General features: G+C 38.3%; 3 protein-coding genes across 3 annotated transcripts in view; 1 reads left to right on the top strand and 2 right to left on the bottom strand.

Annotated features, from left to right (window-relative positions):
- prim2 (DNA primase subunit 2) overlaps positions 1-1080 on the bottom strand; it is a 32205-nt gene extending 31125 nt beyond the window's left edge. The window contains exon 1 of the mRNA XM_042502244.2: positions 925-1080. The gene's annotated coding sequence lies outside the window, so the exon portion shown is untranslated. The remainder of the gene's footprint in view (positions 1-924) is intronic.
- Positions 1081-2111: 1031 nt separating this feature from the next.
- On the top strand, positions 2112-9630 carry rab23 (RAB23, member RAS oncogene family). Its single transcript, XM_042502405.2, has 7 exons — positions 2112-2535; positions 5423-5656; positions 5746-5831; positions 6135-6291; positions 6925-7007; positions 7101-7193; positions 7278-9630. The coding sequence occupies exons 2-7, from the start codon at positions 5502-5504 to the stop codon at positions 7409-7411; spliced, it is 708 nt and encodes a 235-aa protein (XP_042358339.1). The 5' UTR covers positions 2112-2535; positions 5423-5501; the 3' UTR covers positions 7412-9630.
- Positions 9631-10336: 706 nt separating this feature from the next.
- On the bottom strand, positions 10337-13487 carry bag2 (BAG cochaperone 2). The gene is made up of 3 exons (XM_042502406.2): positions 13210-13487; positions 12755-12864; positions 10337-11283 (listed from the first exon to the last, which is right to left on the bottom strand). Exons 1-3 carry the CDS (start codon positions 13329-13331, stop codon positions 10889-10891), a joined length of 627 nt encoding a protein of 208 aa, XP_042358340.1. The 5' UTR covers positions 13332-13487; the 3' UTR covers positions 10337-10888.

Genomic DNA, 13487 nt, shown 5'->3' with positions numbered 1-13487 from the left:
AATTTGCTAGAAAGCAGCATTCACTTAACAAGTTCTATTATCAAAGGGATCCTACAGCTTAAGGCAAATTAAATTTAATTCTTTTTAAAATGCCATTCGGAGTGAAATGTAAAACCAATTTTCCAATAATCTAAACTCAATTTTTTTTTTTTTTTTTTACAGAGTTAAGAACAATTTTGCCCAAACATGTAATGTAACATAAGATATTACAGTTTTGGCAGCTATTAGTAATTTGTATTACTGGTTTCATGTGCCTAACTCTGTATGTGGGGTTATTCCACTAATTAATTCCCATCATGAATAGTTTAAAAAGAGAAATTCAGCAAATCATTAAATACATAAAAATACATGTTGCCAATTATTTTGCGATTTTACATTTTAAAAAAAAGCAATTCATAACATACTACTTTCAATGTCTTTGCATTTGCAAGACTTTAAAATCTGATACATTTTAATACCAGGTTAAGGTCTTATTTTTAGATTAATGAACTCAATGCCTTTTAAGACTTTTTTTAAGGGTCCGCAACAAACTCTGACAAGGCAGCAGACAACTGAAATGACTCGCTGACACTGGCTAAAGTTAGCGGTTTATTATGTTACAACGGGTCCAGCAGCCCTGATAAAACCAGTGTTTTCACTCTTTCCTATAAAAACAGCTGTAGTCACGGGACATAAATAAGCTTGAGACCGTTTCACTAAAGCTAACAAGTCTGTTTCTGTAGCGCCAAGTTAGTCAACAACAACAACACATTCCCCAAACACGGAGCAGTAACGTCTTCATGGTGGAAGAAGCTAGCTAACATACAGTAATCCCCATGGAAACAGGACCGACCGAGACCGACCTCTAAAACAGTCTCTGGGGCGTTTCACACGACGCACGACAGCTACTAAAACAACATTTAGGTGATTTTATTGTTACATTACCGATTAGACGGTGGAGTTTCTTCTTCTTCTTAGTTCAGTCCCGCCAAACAAAGTGGGTGGTTCAACTAACGCGGGTAAATGATGACGATTTTAGACAAACCAGGAAGTGAAACTTGTCATCATGGTGAGCGCTCGATTTGATGTTCTGGTCACCCCGCCACGTCTCCGTCGTTGATTTTTTCCTAATAAAAAATCAGACAATAAACGACATAACCGTTTTGTATCATGATTATCGACCAGCAGTGCTGTCGAATATTTAAAATATGCTGTTGCTCCTACATTGACTCAGTTTTATGAGTCTTTTTTTCCCCGCCGTGGACCTGAGTACAGTAAGACTTTCGGGGACTTCTGTAATACCTATCAAACAAACCCAGAACACCTGGATTATTTACAGACTTTTTTTTATTTATTAATTTTTTTATTATAATACATAATAGAAAATTGTATGGAAAGACTCATATTTCATTTCATAATTTTGAAAAACAACATGCGAAACTACAATATCAAACACAACGAAAAAAAATTAAATAAAAAAAACTAACATTAAATTATAAATAAATAAATAAAATGTAAACCCAGACATTATACACCTTTTTTCCCCAATTATTTGAGTGGTCTTAATAGCTTCCTTTATTGTTGTTATCTTACAAACAGAGTCAGAGAGATTTTGTAATTGAACACAACACAGATGAATATAATCTGAAGCACATGATTGCCTTATGGATGTGACAGTTGCCAAACAGATAAGCTTGAGAGCACAGTCAGTTTGTAAGAACAATTCAGAAACAATACCATGTTTTATAATATTTGTATCAATTGATTAAAAATAAATCAACAGTGAAACTTTAACCGATAATTTTCAAAAGTAAGTACAATTATAGAATAAGTGAGGAAATTATGCAATTTCTGATATTCAACAGAAGAAAAACTATTTTGGAAAAGGTATATCTCAAATGTATATAGACTATTTGGAATTAGATATACATTTGGGTCTATCTATCTATCTATCTATCTATCTATCTATCTATCTATCTATCTGTCTATCTATCTATCTATGCTCTTGTTATATAAATTATTTTAAGTATGCAAATATTATATTTTTACTTTCTTTAATCGTTATCACTTTATACCAGTTGGTGGCGGTAATTACATTATTCATACCCGCCAAAACACATGATGAAGTAGTAGAAGAAGAAGACTCTTGCTGCTTAGCAACAAACATTAGCGAGCTAGCCAGTTGCCTGGCTGGCTAGTTGCTCTCATGCGCAACGTAGTTAGCCGTAACGAAGGCTTGCCGATGAGTAGCTATGCGTTTTCATCTCGTAAATATCACAGATGTGACTCAGTTGTCGACACTGATTAAACTTTACCTCCCGTGTTGAAGCGGAAAGCCTTCGATCAGAGCAGTCATCAGCTAGATATCAGTACCGGGTGGAGCAGAGGGCTCTTTTCTGTGGGAAAAGTGGCTAATCTTAGCTAGGTAACCTTAGCACCGGGAGTCACTGGCGTCTCCTCCTGCCACAGAGAAGAGCAGAGGGAGGCTGGAGATATGTGAGTGTGGGTTAGCTAACGTCGGCGGCCACTGGATGAGTTGAAACGTGATTTTAAAAGGTAAGAAATTACTCAGTCAGCGGGGCTGCTAGCTTTAATGTTACACCCTTCCTCACCAGCACAGTCTGTCAGCCCTTTAGTCATCTTTAACAGACCACACCAGCAGCTGCCTGCTACCTGAAGACCCTCCAGACAGCTGTTCAACAGGTTATATCCTGACTAAAGAAAGGGATTTTGATAGAAGCGAATAAAGCAGAAATAAAAGTTTACTTAGTAATTCTTAACTCCCCTCACACACTTTAGAAACAGTACCCACAGCAACGGTAAACCTCGACATAATGGAGAAGTTACATCTTGTAATATTTTAATTCTCTCTGTGCTGCTACCTTGAAATATTGGCTTTTAACGGTGCCCTGCCTCGAGGCCCGAGGAAACTAACGGTGTCTGTGAAGATGACTCACAGTCCACGAGGGGAAGTGTGTTATCTTCTACATACTTAATAGAGTTCATTGATATGTGCATTTTAATGCACAGTATAACCTGCTGCCATCTAACATATAGGTATATATTTCAGATTCTCTGTCATGTTTTCAGTGTGTACAATATGAATTGGAAAACTTTTTCATTGTTGGTGGAAAATAGACCCACAATATTAAAAGAATAGTTGTGTGTGCAGGTATGGGAAATTAGGTGTTTGGCTTGATTTCTTTTAAAAAACATGGGAAGAAGGCAATGAGCAATTTAAAAAGAAAATCATTTCTTAAAAAAGAAAAGAAAATTACTTGTAAATAAGCATAAAAATCCCCCCAAACAGAAAAGTTAAAAAAAAAACACACACACTTCAAAGAACGGCTTATAAATAATAATTCTGTAAAATCATTTTAAATATACAATTATGATAATTATTAATATAGTTTTCTCCAGCCTTTTTTTCCCTTCTTTTCCCAAATATTTTCCCTAGTTAATTAAAAAAAAAAAAAAATCTGTTGACTGAATTTGACTCGGTTTTCTGGATATTTTTAGACTAGCTTTTGAAAAATAATTTTCTAAATCTACAAATTTCTTGCATTATGTGAAATATTTACCGCATGTCGTCATATTTTATTTTGTTATTAAGTTGCACACTGCCTTTTCCCCATGCTTTAGAGGCAAAGCAAACCAGTGTGTTCAGGGTTTAAAGGTTGAAATACTTGTGAAAAGTGTCTGAATGCAGCACTAGAAAAGTGATGCCTGTCCAGGTTTCAAAGGGTTAAATGATGGAGTTGATGGTAATGGGAGTCAAACTGGAATTGTCATTTTAAGCTGGTACTCTCAGATGTTTTAGAAACCATTGTGGGAGAGGCCTGCCTCCTTACCTTGATGTAGAATATTGAAGAAATAAAACACGATGAACAAGAAATTATCTTAACTTTGATGTTAATAGCTGTGTGTGTGTGTGTGTGTGTGTGTGTGTGTGTGTGTGTGTGTGTGTGTCAATAGCCAGATTGCATAGCCAACCACTTTGACTCCGTTTCTGTGACTCTAAAACAAATTTTAACAATACATCTAGAAATGATTACACTGGGAGTTGAGAGAACTGCAAATGTTTAATTTGAGAGTGAAACTTGAAAAAAAGGAATAGGTCTTGACTCTTCACTTAACATGAATTAGATCAATTTAAGAGATTTCACATCACAAATATACATTTTGCTGTAAACTTATTAAAACATTTACACCAAGAAGTGTACAAAACCAAGAGCAGGCTGTTTATTTTAAACCATTTTTGCCCGCATGTGATCAAAACTGCTGTGTCACACAGCTCAATTATAGTTGATGAATAATATGCTTGACTGCAATACATATTATGACTCAAATCCAGACAGGCTGTTGGACACCACAGTCACACAGCAGGTTGTCAGTATCCACTGGGAACAGCTTTCCCACAATATGTTGTTTAGCATTGCACTCAGCAGCCACATGCACACAACTGTGGAAGACCCAGTTGCTATGCGGAGTCTGCTGCTCTCACTGCTAATGGAAGAATAAACACATCGCACAGTCGCTGCAAACACAATCCTCGTAAAATTTACAACAGTTAGTTCAATGGGAGCACACGTAACAGTATAAAGGACAGTCATTGTGTATATAAAGCCCTTTACTGGACTGCACTCCCTCCCCAGTTTATTTCTTGTGGTAACCAGCAGAGCTCATAATAATTACATTTCAAATCTGACAAGCTATGAAAATTTTAAATGAAATACTTTTTGCAAAACAACAGAAGCAATTGCTTAAGCTTTTGTAATTTGAGATTCTGTCAATATCTTCAAACCATGTATACAAAAGATGAATTGAAAAATAAGATAAATAACAACAAATAAAGTTGTTTCAGTCATAGTAACTTGGAATATTATTGTACCTGTATCCTCTGATTTTCTGTATCTTCATTTTTTTGTTGATCTTGACAAAAAAAGTTTGATGTTATTGCTAGATGTGACTAATTTGTGTGCCAATAAGTCATCTAGTAAAAGTTCAATACTTACATCCTTTTTTCCAACCAATTTAATTACAACGGCTTTTTGTTGAAAAAATCATATGATGGGATGCTTCGAAACAGTCAGGGTATAACCACTAATCTAATGTCTTAAGCAGTTATCATAAATCATATTAGTGTATAGGAACTAGGCTATTTTATATTGACAGCTTAGTATTTTTATTTTTCGCTGGCAAATCTTAAAAAAAAAAAAAATGTGTGGATGTACAGATGTCATCCATTAATGAGTTTCGTGTCTAATAAAATCAACAGTATCTAGATTCAAGGAAAAGGAAAAGAAAATATATTGCTGCCATGTTAAAGCCTTGTTACATTTATCTTTCAGTAAGAATTTTAAATTCTATGCCCTCAATTTTTGCCCATAGTATCGAAAATGTCATAGAATATTGAAATGTTTCGTTTAATTCATGCTTCCAGGTGGTATATGTGTTCCTGTCACATCAGCGAAACTACCCAGGCGGAGTGGAACTGAGTAAACCAGCCGGACGTCGCCACCATGTTGGAGGAGGACATGGAAGTGGCCATCAAGGTGGTCGTGGTCGGCAACGGCGCTGTTGGCAAGTCCAGTATGATCCAACGATACTGCAAAGGCATCTTCACGAAGGACTACAAAAAGACCATCGGAGTGGACTTCCTGGAGAGGCAGATAGTGTAAGCAGCTTGTTTCACAGAAGTTAACATTCAGTTCTTATCGACTGTAGCCTTGGTTTTATATCATCATTATGTCCTCGTTGTTTCAGTGTAAACGATGAGGAGGTCCGGCTAATGCTGTGGGACACCGCTGGTCAGGAGGAGTTTGATGCCATCACTAAGGCCTACTACCGCGGTGAGACATCAACACGCTGAAAAATATAACAGTGCTGCTTTGGGTCACTGACCTCCCTGACTGCTGTCGTTACCTTTAGATTAGTCACAGACTTGATGCTCTAATGGCAGCATGGCTGTCAGCCAAAGAACATGCACTGCACATGCAGTACTGGAAACATGTCTCTGAACTAAAAGTGAATCTCCTTCTAACTCCAGCTGAAGTTGACCCAGAGTTTGTACATCCCCGAGGAGGGAAATGAAAGTCATTTTTCAAACAAAGAATTGCCAGCTTGAAACTGTTAAAAGTTTTGTTTCATTCTAGGTGCTCAGGCGTGTGTGCTAGTCTTCTCTACCACAGACCGGGACTCGTTTCAGGCTATCGACAGCTGGAGGGAGAAGGTGGAGGCAGAGGTCGGAGATATTCCCACGGTTCTTGTGCAAAACAAGATTGACCTCCTAGAAGAAACTGTTATAAAAAAGTAAGTAGTAGTAGTAAAAACCCACCGGAACAGTAGAGAGGTTTGATATTAAAGGTGTACCATGAAGGAATTGTTGGTTACTGTTTGTAAACACATTTATTGTCGGCCTCTCCTCCCTACACTTCTTGTCCGTGCACTTGCGGGCTGTCATTGAAGTATCTTTGTAATGGAAGTGCTGACACTTTAGCAAGCTAACTCAGCTCACTGCTGGCATCGAGCAGTTTAACAGGAAACAGGCCAGCTCTGCGTCGCTCTTCACCCCCATCTTATCCTCCATTTCTCTCTCGCGAAAGTGAAAGCCAATTCCAGTTTCACTTTCGTAACAAGCTGTACCCGCTTGGTGTTTTGCCTTGCGACATTTGTGCTTTGTCTGCACTATGGCCGCGGGCGATTTTCGTAGCTTTCTCTTTGATGTGTGCTGCAAGTTGCTACCTTTTTTACAAAGTCCCAGACTCACCTGCACGCAGTTATAAATACATATAAATACACCACCACGCCCTTCTAGTGGGTCATAAGTGACGACTGCTTTTGTATGAGTCTATCCACTGCTTTTTTAAAGAAAAACCCTGCACAGTATACCCCTCAGGCCAAATGTTACTGACTGTGAACTGTATTTTTTTCCTTGCATTGCAGCGAGGAGGCAGAAGGTTTGGCCAAAAGGCTCAAGCTGAGATTTTATCGAGCATCAGTAAAAGAGGACCTTAATGTCAATGAAGGTGGGTTACTGAAAATTAGGACAGCTGGTTTAATGCAAAGTGAAACAGTCTCATTCTGGATGATACTAACATCTCTGCTCATTCTCTGTTTAGTTTTTAAGTACTTAGCTGAGAAGTACCTCCAGCGACTCAAACAGCAAACAGCAGAGGAGACGGAGGTGCTCCATACGACAAGCAATAAAATAGGTGAGGAGTCCTCCTGATCTCCTGTTTTTTTATATTGGATTTCAAGATTTATTTCTTGACTCAGAAACTGTGTTTTCTCCAAAGGTGTTTTTAATACCACAAGTAGTAATGTCTGCAACCAGAACTCCAGCAACGGCAGAGAAGTCATCACTTTGCGACCCAACAAACAGAGGACCAAGAAGAGTAAAAATCCTTTTGGAAGCTGCAGCGTACTCTAGATAAAAAAAATTATTTAGTTTTAGTGACTTACTGTTGTTTCGAAGACTAAAAATTGGTCGATGTCTTATTTTGAGGAGGTAGCCACATTTAGAGACCAAAGCCCAAACAGACTGGAAAACACTATTCTACACTACTTTGATAACCAGATGTTTAATCCCTATCCTGTGTTGTATCCCCACAATGATTGTTGAATTTCCTTTGATTCAGTTTTGCATCTCCAGCAATGATCTCCGCACAAAACCTTTGTACTCTTTTGGGGCCCCTCCTTGTGGTTGCCTTAAGTAACAGCAACAGCTGCAGCTACAGTATGTTATTTAGACATGACACTAACAGTTGTCTCATCAAAACATGTAACGGCAAAAGGTTTGCACTCCTGCTCTGTAAAAACGCCTGTATATGATTTTTACGGTCATTCATTCCTGTGTTTGACATTTCAACCGTGCAATATGTTTGCATGTATTGTAGGAGATACAAAAATAATTTTGTACCATATTTTTTTTCTCCCAGCAAAATATGGTTCAAACTATATAGTTATTGTGGACTAAACACTACCGAATCCACAGTTTATTCTCTGTGCAGAAGTATTTTTGTACGAATCACAGCAGTGTTGGGTGATATTTTGACTTAAGTGTTGACATAGTGCCAAATTTCCTCTTTCTGAGCTTAACACTGCAGTGATATGGATGTAACATAAAATTAATAGAATGTGCTTTTATGTATAACCAAATATCAATAACTATAACATCGTCCTCTATATGTCTGCTTACACTCTACTCATTTACAGATTTATTAATCAAAGACTTTCACAAAGTTTTGGGACTCTGTGACGAAAAAGTCACAGTCAGTTATAGCACGATGATTCTAACTGCAGTTTTTTACATTTTACATTTTTGAACTGTGCTTTTCTTTAATACAGCTTTGAGTCACTCATCAGTAAGCCTCAGAGTGAATCAATTTCAGTACTTATGTAACATTTCAAAACATTCAACATGGTACAAGATTTTGTTTTTTATTTCTTGTTGTGGCTTCTTCACTATCTAATCCATTTCTACCCATAAATATTAGTCTGCTCCTTTTTAACGGGTAAAAAAGGAGGAAAAGTGAGACCAGACAGTTGAAAAGCTCACAGCTCAGTAGTCTTAAGCAGAATGTGAACCCCGTCTCTCTGAAGGTACAAACAGTTGATGGTCAGGATGGGATGTTTTGCTTGTGTGTGCCTGAATATGCAAGAAAATGTCCTCATTACACGAGGGTACTCATGTAACCATAACAGATCACCCAAACTAATGCTCAGTACATCTAGCTGTGAACTGCATTGTCTGCATTAAGCCTTTTCTTTTCCCCACAGCAGCTCATTATGAAGACACCGGTTTACTAAGCACAAAGACATTATTACCAGTTCCTTATGAATAGTATTTTAAATGCACGTTTTGTCTTTTGAAAAGGTTTTGTAACTGATCTCAGATCTGTTAGAAACTTTTTTTTCCTTAATTCAACTTAATTTTCAAGATGGGACTGTAGTGAAAATCCCAGCAGGTGCTTAAAATATGTTCCAGTTATACCATTTAGATTGTGTCACATTTTAAGCTCCCTCATTGGTTGTCTGTAAACTGTGCTGTTTCGAAACAAAAAAGCGTGTGGCATAACTGTAATGCATGCAAACCTTTTTTTCTCATCCAGTGAATGTAATCATGGTTGCAATGCCACAATGCCTTGTCATTGTTTACATCTCCCATCGAGCACCAGTAAGCATTTTAATCCCTGCTCTTGCTGTTGAACTTTGCCTGCACAGTAAATCTGTAAATACTTATTTCTCAAGCTTTCTTTTATTTGTAACATTGTGTAAATTTACGTTTTGCTTTTTGACTGAATGGATATAGCGCACTTTATCATTAAGATGGCATATAATCTTAAAAGAACCACGAGTAAAAACTAACCATACTTATGTGCTGTCACTCAGGTGTTGTAATGATCTTTGTGTCTTTCTGTTTCTCTAATTTTTCCACACGTGACTTCATAAATCATTTCACACGTTAAGATAGACAAACCAACATATGTATGCTTTCACTCTGACAAAAACAACACTCATTGTTGGATTTTTTTTTAACAGTAAGAAAATACATCACAAATTTAAGTGTGCCACACAGCTGTGTGCCTCGTGATATGTATGGATGGGAGTTGATGGTGACATAAATAAAACTTTACCTTTTTTTCTTGAGCATCCAGTGTGTAATTTGAAAGTGTCAAAAAAATACATTTGGAAAAAATCAACAGCACTGTCTCTTTCCAGAAATCACGACCCCATTATTCAGGATAATCCACAGACCTCATTGTGAGCTGTTTTCGTGTAGGAACTAATTATATAAGGAACTATATTTATTAACGGATCATGATGATTTCTCAAAAACCTGTATGTTCTCTTCTGAAATCATAGGTAAAACTTTTTCTTTTAAGTTAATTTTTTTGGGCTTTTTTTTTTAGATAGGACAGCTAGAGAGATAACAAGACGGGGGGTGAAAGAGTGGGGAGGACACGCAGGAAAGGGCCCCTCAAACCTGGGACTGCTGCAACAAGGACACATAGCCTCTGAATAAGTGGCGTACAATTCACCAACGGAGACACCCGAAGCCCACATAGGCAACACTTTCATTATAAATTAAAGAAAGTGAGTCTAATTACTGAAAATTCATCTCTGGGTAATGATCTAGCAAACTGTCCATAAACCGGCCCTTTTGCAGCTTTGGGCTTAGCAACTTGTTTCTTTGACGACAGGGCTGGATATTAATTAAGCTGACTACAAAGAATAAGAAAAAATTCAAAGTCCATTATCTCACATATGAAGAACAGGGCCCTAAAAAATTAAAGGTACCTGCTTCATCTAATGTGTTTATGTCTTACAACAATAGGCCACCCTTGACAGGAGACTTTTTTAATTAATTATTTATTTTTTATTAATGTATATGACACATAATCTGATATCAGAACTGCTTTGTGCAAAATGTGAACTGAGATCCACAGCTTAATGTGATTGGTGTTGCCTTCACACAAAGAGGTAGTGTATGCACTCCCAAAAACGTAACCAAGTGCCTATTTTAAGAGGTGAAACAATGAAATAGAAAATGATAATTTATCATCGGATTCATTGTTTGTAAGCATTTGGTTTGCGATTGTATCTTTTTTGTGTTACTTCAGTGCATATGTGAACACACATTGTGAGCTGGGTATACACATTAAAAAAATCCATCATAGGTCAGTGTAAATGACAGTAATTTGAATGTAAAACTTGATTATGCCAAGACATCACTAATATTCCTGCTGGATGAGTTGTGCTTTACTGTATTTTTGGCCCTAATCTTCAGCATCAGACTGGTCCTGCTGCTACATTTAGAGTCCCTCTAAAAGTTAGTACATGATTAAAACAGTTTTTGGTGAGGTTAGTGGCATTAAAGATGCATTTCATGTTTTGGCAATAAGTCTTATTGACAGCCATTGGCTTTTGGGACCTCCACTTTCTGGTGATCCATAATCTTGATGTTCTTTTCAGCACTTTCAACGTTCCTCAACAAAGTCTCCAGCCTCCGCTTGATCTGCTTCTGGTCCTCCAGAGCGCAGCTGATCACTATGGCCTGGAATTTCTGGTCAATGGGGACGGGCGGGGCTTCGGTCACACAGGCCGCGTGCAGGGCCAGCAGGCGCTGCCGGCCACCTTCCATGTCATCCAATAACTTTTTCACTATTTCATCGATCACAGATGTGGCCTTGCGCAGAGCCTCCTCCTGCTGGGAGTTTCTGATTGTACCGATAGAGATCTCCACAGTTAGCGTCCGGCCCATTAGACGATTTGCTGTTAAATTTAACTCTTCTCTCTCCCCTAGAAAATACAAAACAAGAAAGAAATTGCCTAATTAAAAAAATGAAGTGGTTATAGTGGTGAACACAATAATAGGAGCACCTAAACAGTGTACTGTGGTGCCACACTGGCTCAGTGTCACCTCAGGGCACAAAGAATTTGGTCTCAAATGCTCGTCCTTTTCTCTCAAGTGTGGAGTTTCCATTGTGCTAACGCCTCCTCTTACCATACAAAGACACTCAGCTCAGGTGAAGCTGATCACACTAATGAATGGTGGATCCAGCCCAAATCTGATGCAGTGTAATCCAACAGGATGACCCTGCAAATCTAAACACCTTTCTGGCTGTGTTATTCTGTCCAGCGGGTTAAAAAAAATTATTACACAAATGTTCCTTAGTGTAATTTAGCAATACAACAATGCAAACTACAGCCTCCACAAAATTAATTTTACATTATAAGCTTCACAATGGTGGTATTTGAGGCAGGGTTACAGCCACAATTGAATCACTGTGTTGCAGCGTACCACCAAATTCTGGGCCCAGTGCATGGGCAGTCCCTGCTAAACTTATCATTCCAGGCTTTCAGGGGCCCTCCTCCCACTGGGGCCCCAGGTAATCAGTCAGCATTTAGTACAGGACTCTAAACCTCTAGACCTACAATCCCACAGTTCATAGTCACTCAAGGTACAAGGTAAATGTATTAGTCATTCATTTGTCACTCAGAGTGTAATTTAAAAGTACTGTGAAACTTCAGTCAGTAGCCTGGGCTAGTATTGTCTTCAATCACTGAACTCGACTGCTGTACATTTGGGACAGGTGTCTATATGGGCCTTTAACACCTGTCACACAAACTCTTGCTCAGCAAAGGTGGGAAATACTATCAAATTGTTCACTGAAACCAGTGTCAATATAACTTGTATAAAACATTATACCAAAATGTATACCAACGACCTTCAGGGGCTGTCAGACTCTAAAATTGAAACAAAATATTATACTATAGGGAACTTCTAATGGTTCTGTGACACAAAGGCCTTTAAAACAGGTGCCATATAGCATTACAACAGCTTCCCCTATGACTACAAGCCAAAGATTTGCTTTTGGGTACTGTTTAGCACTGTTTTGTTCAGAGTGTGACGTGATATATATACATACATATAGATTTTGGGAAATAATTGAATATTTTGTGATCATCTGAATGTAACTAACCTATGTATATATTCTAAAATGTCATTTCTGGGAGAAACAGAAACTGTAGGAACCTGGGTGGGGTGCAAAAACTATCATGTTGCCTCCCTTCTTAGAATGATGATGTTATTGAACGACTCCACCCAACTACAGTGTTGCATCCAAATCATCACCTCACTGAATCACAATTTCGCAGTAAAACCAGCTGCAATGACATGCAAATTAGTGAGACATTACTGAGTCAAACAAGGTGCATCGACAGTTTTCTGTGAAGTCGGCGTTAAAAACACAGTAAAGTTGTGAATCACCAGCGCTGATGTTTCTCAGCTCCTGTCCGTTCTGTATGGACTGGATCATTTCCAGGATGCTCTCTCTTTCCTGCTCCATGGCCGATGCTGTTTCGCGGAGAGCCTCCACCCTGACAGAGAGACAACAATACCTGAGCACTGCAATCCATAATCAGACTTACTCTGGAAAACTGTCTATTGTAGAGAGATCAGTATAATATAGCCACCTGAGTATCATAATAAATCCACATTGTGTTTTTTTTTTATAGAGATAGTAATGCTCCTGTACTGCACACCCACTTATCGTAACAAACCCTTTTAATGAGACACGATCAGCTCCATCAAATTTCTCTTCGATTACATATCTAAAGGCTATTACGTTACACGATTTTAAAAAATGCTTGCAGAAATACAGGCTATAGGCTATATAATGCTTCAGACAGCCTGTATGTAATGCACATGGTAGGGCCCGTTACCTCACTTCCAGCTGATCCAAACTTTCCAGGAGTTGTCCGGCGCGATCTGCCATCGACAGCGTCCTGCTGAACTTGCTGCACTGAGCGTCGTTCATTTTGGCGTGTATTTTAGCCTGAGCCATGATGGTGAATAAAAAGAGTGATAATTATTATGATCCGTCCCGGAGAGAAATCCCGTGTGCGATCAACAGTGTGAGCTGTCCGACTGACTGCAGCAGCGCCTCAGGGAGAACATTTCCTAACATGGGCTGCAACTTCCTTCAGTGTGTCCTCACAGA

The sequence above is a fragment of the Plectropomus leopardus genome, chromosome 13 (assembly GCF_026936395.1).
Source record: "Plectropomus leopardus strain MGB_pleo_1.0 chromosome 13, ASM2693639v1, whole genome shotgun sequence".
In the NCBI taxonomy this organism is placed as follows: domain Eukaryota; kingdom Metazoa; phylum Chordata; class Actinopteri; order Perciformes; family Serranidae; genus Plectropomus; species Plectropomus leopardus.
The sequence above is the reverse complement of the archived record's forward strand: the minus strand, read 5'-3'. Positions and strand labels throughout refer to the sequence as shown.

Bases quoted from the DNA above. Each gene is read 5' to 3' on its own strand.
- rab23 (XM_042502405.2), top strand. From the start codon at position 5,502: ATGTTGGAGGAGGACATGGAAGTGGCCATCAAGGTGGTCGTGGTCGGC. The intron at 5,657-5,745 runs GTAAGCAGCTTG...TCGTTGTTTCAG, and splicing joins TTCCTGGAGAGGCAGATAGT to TGTAAACGATGAGGAGGTCC. The intron at 7,008-7,100 runs GTGGGTTACTGA...TTCTCTGTTTAG, and splicing joins GGACCTTAATGTCAATGAAG to TTTTTAAGTACTTAGCTGAG.
- bag2 (XM_042502406.2), bottom strand. From the start codon at position 13,331: ATGGCTCAGGCTAAAATACACGCCAAAATGAACGACGCTCAGTGCAGC. The intron at 12,865-13,209 runs GTAACGGGCCCT...TCTCTCTGTCAG, and splicing joins TTGGATCAGCTGGAAGTGAG to GGTGGAGGCTCTCCGCGAAA. The intron at 11,284-12,754 runs GTGATTCACAAC...TGTATTTTCTAG, and splicing joins GCTGAGAAACATCAGCGCTG to GGGAGAGAGAAGAGTTAAAT.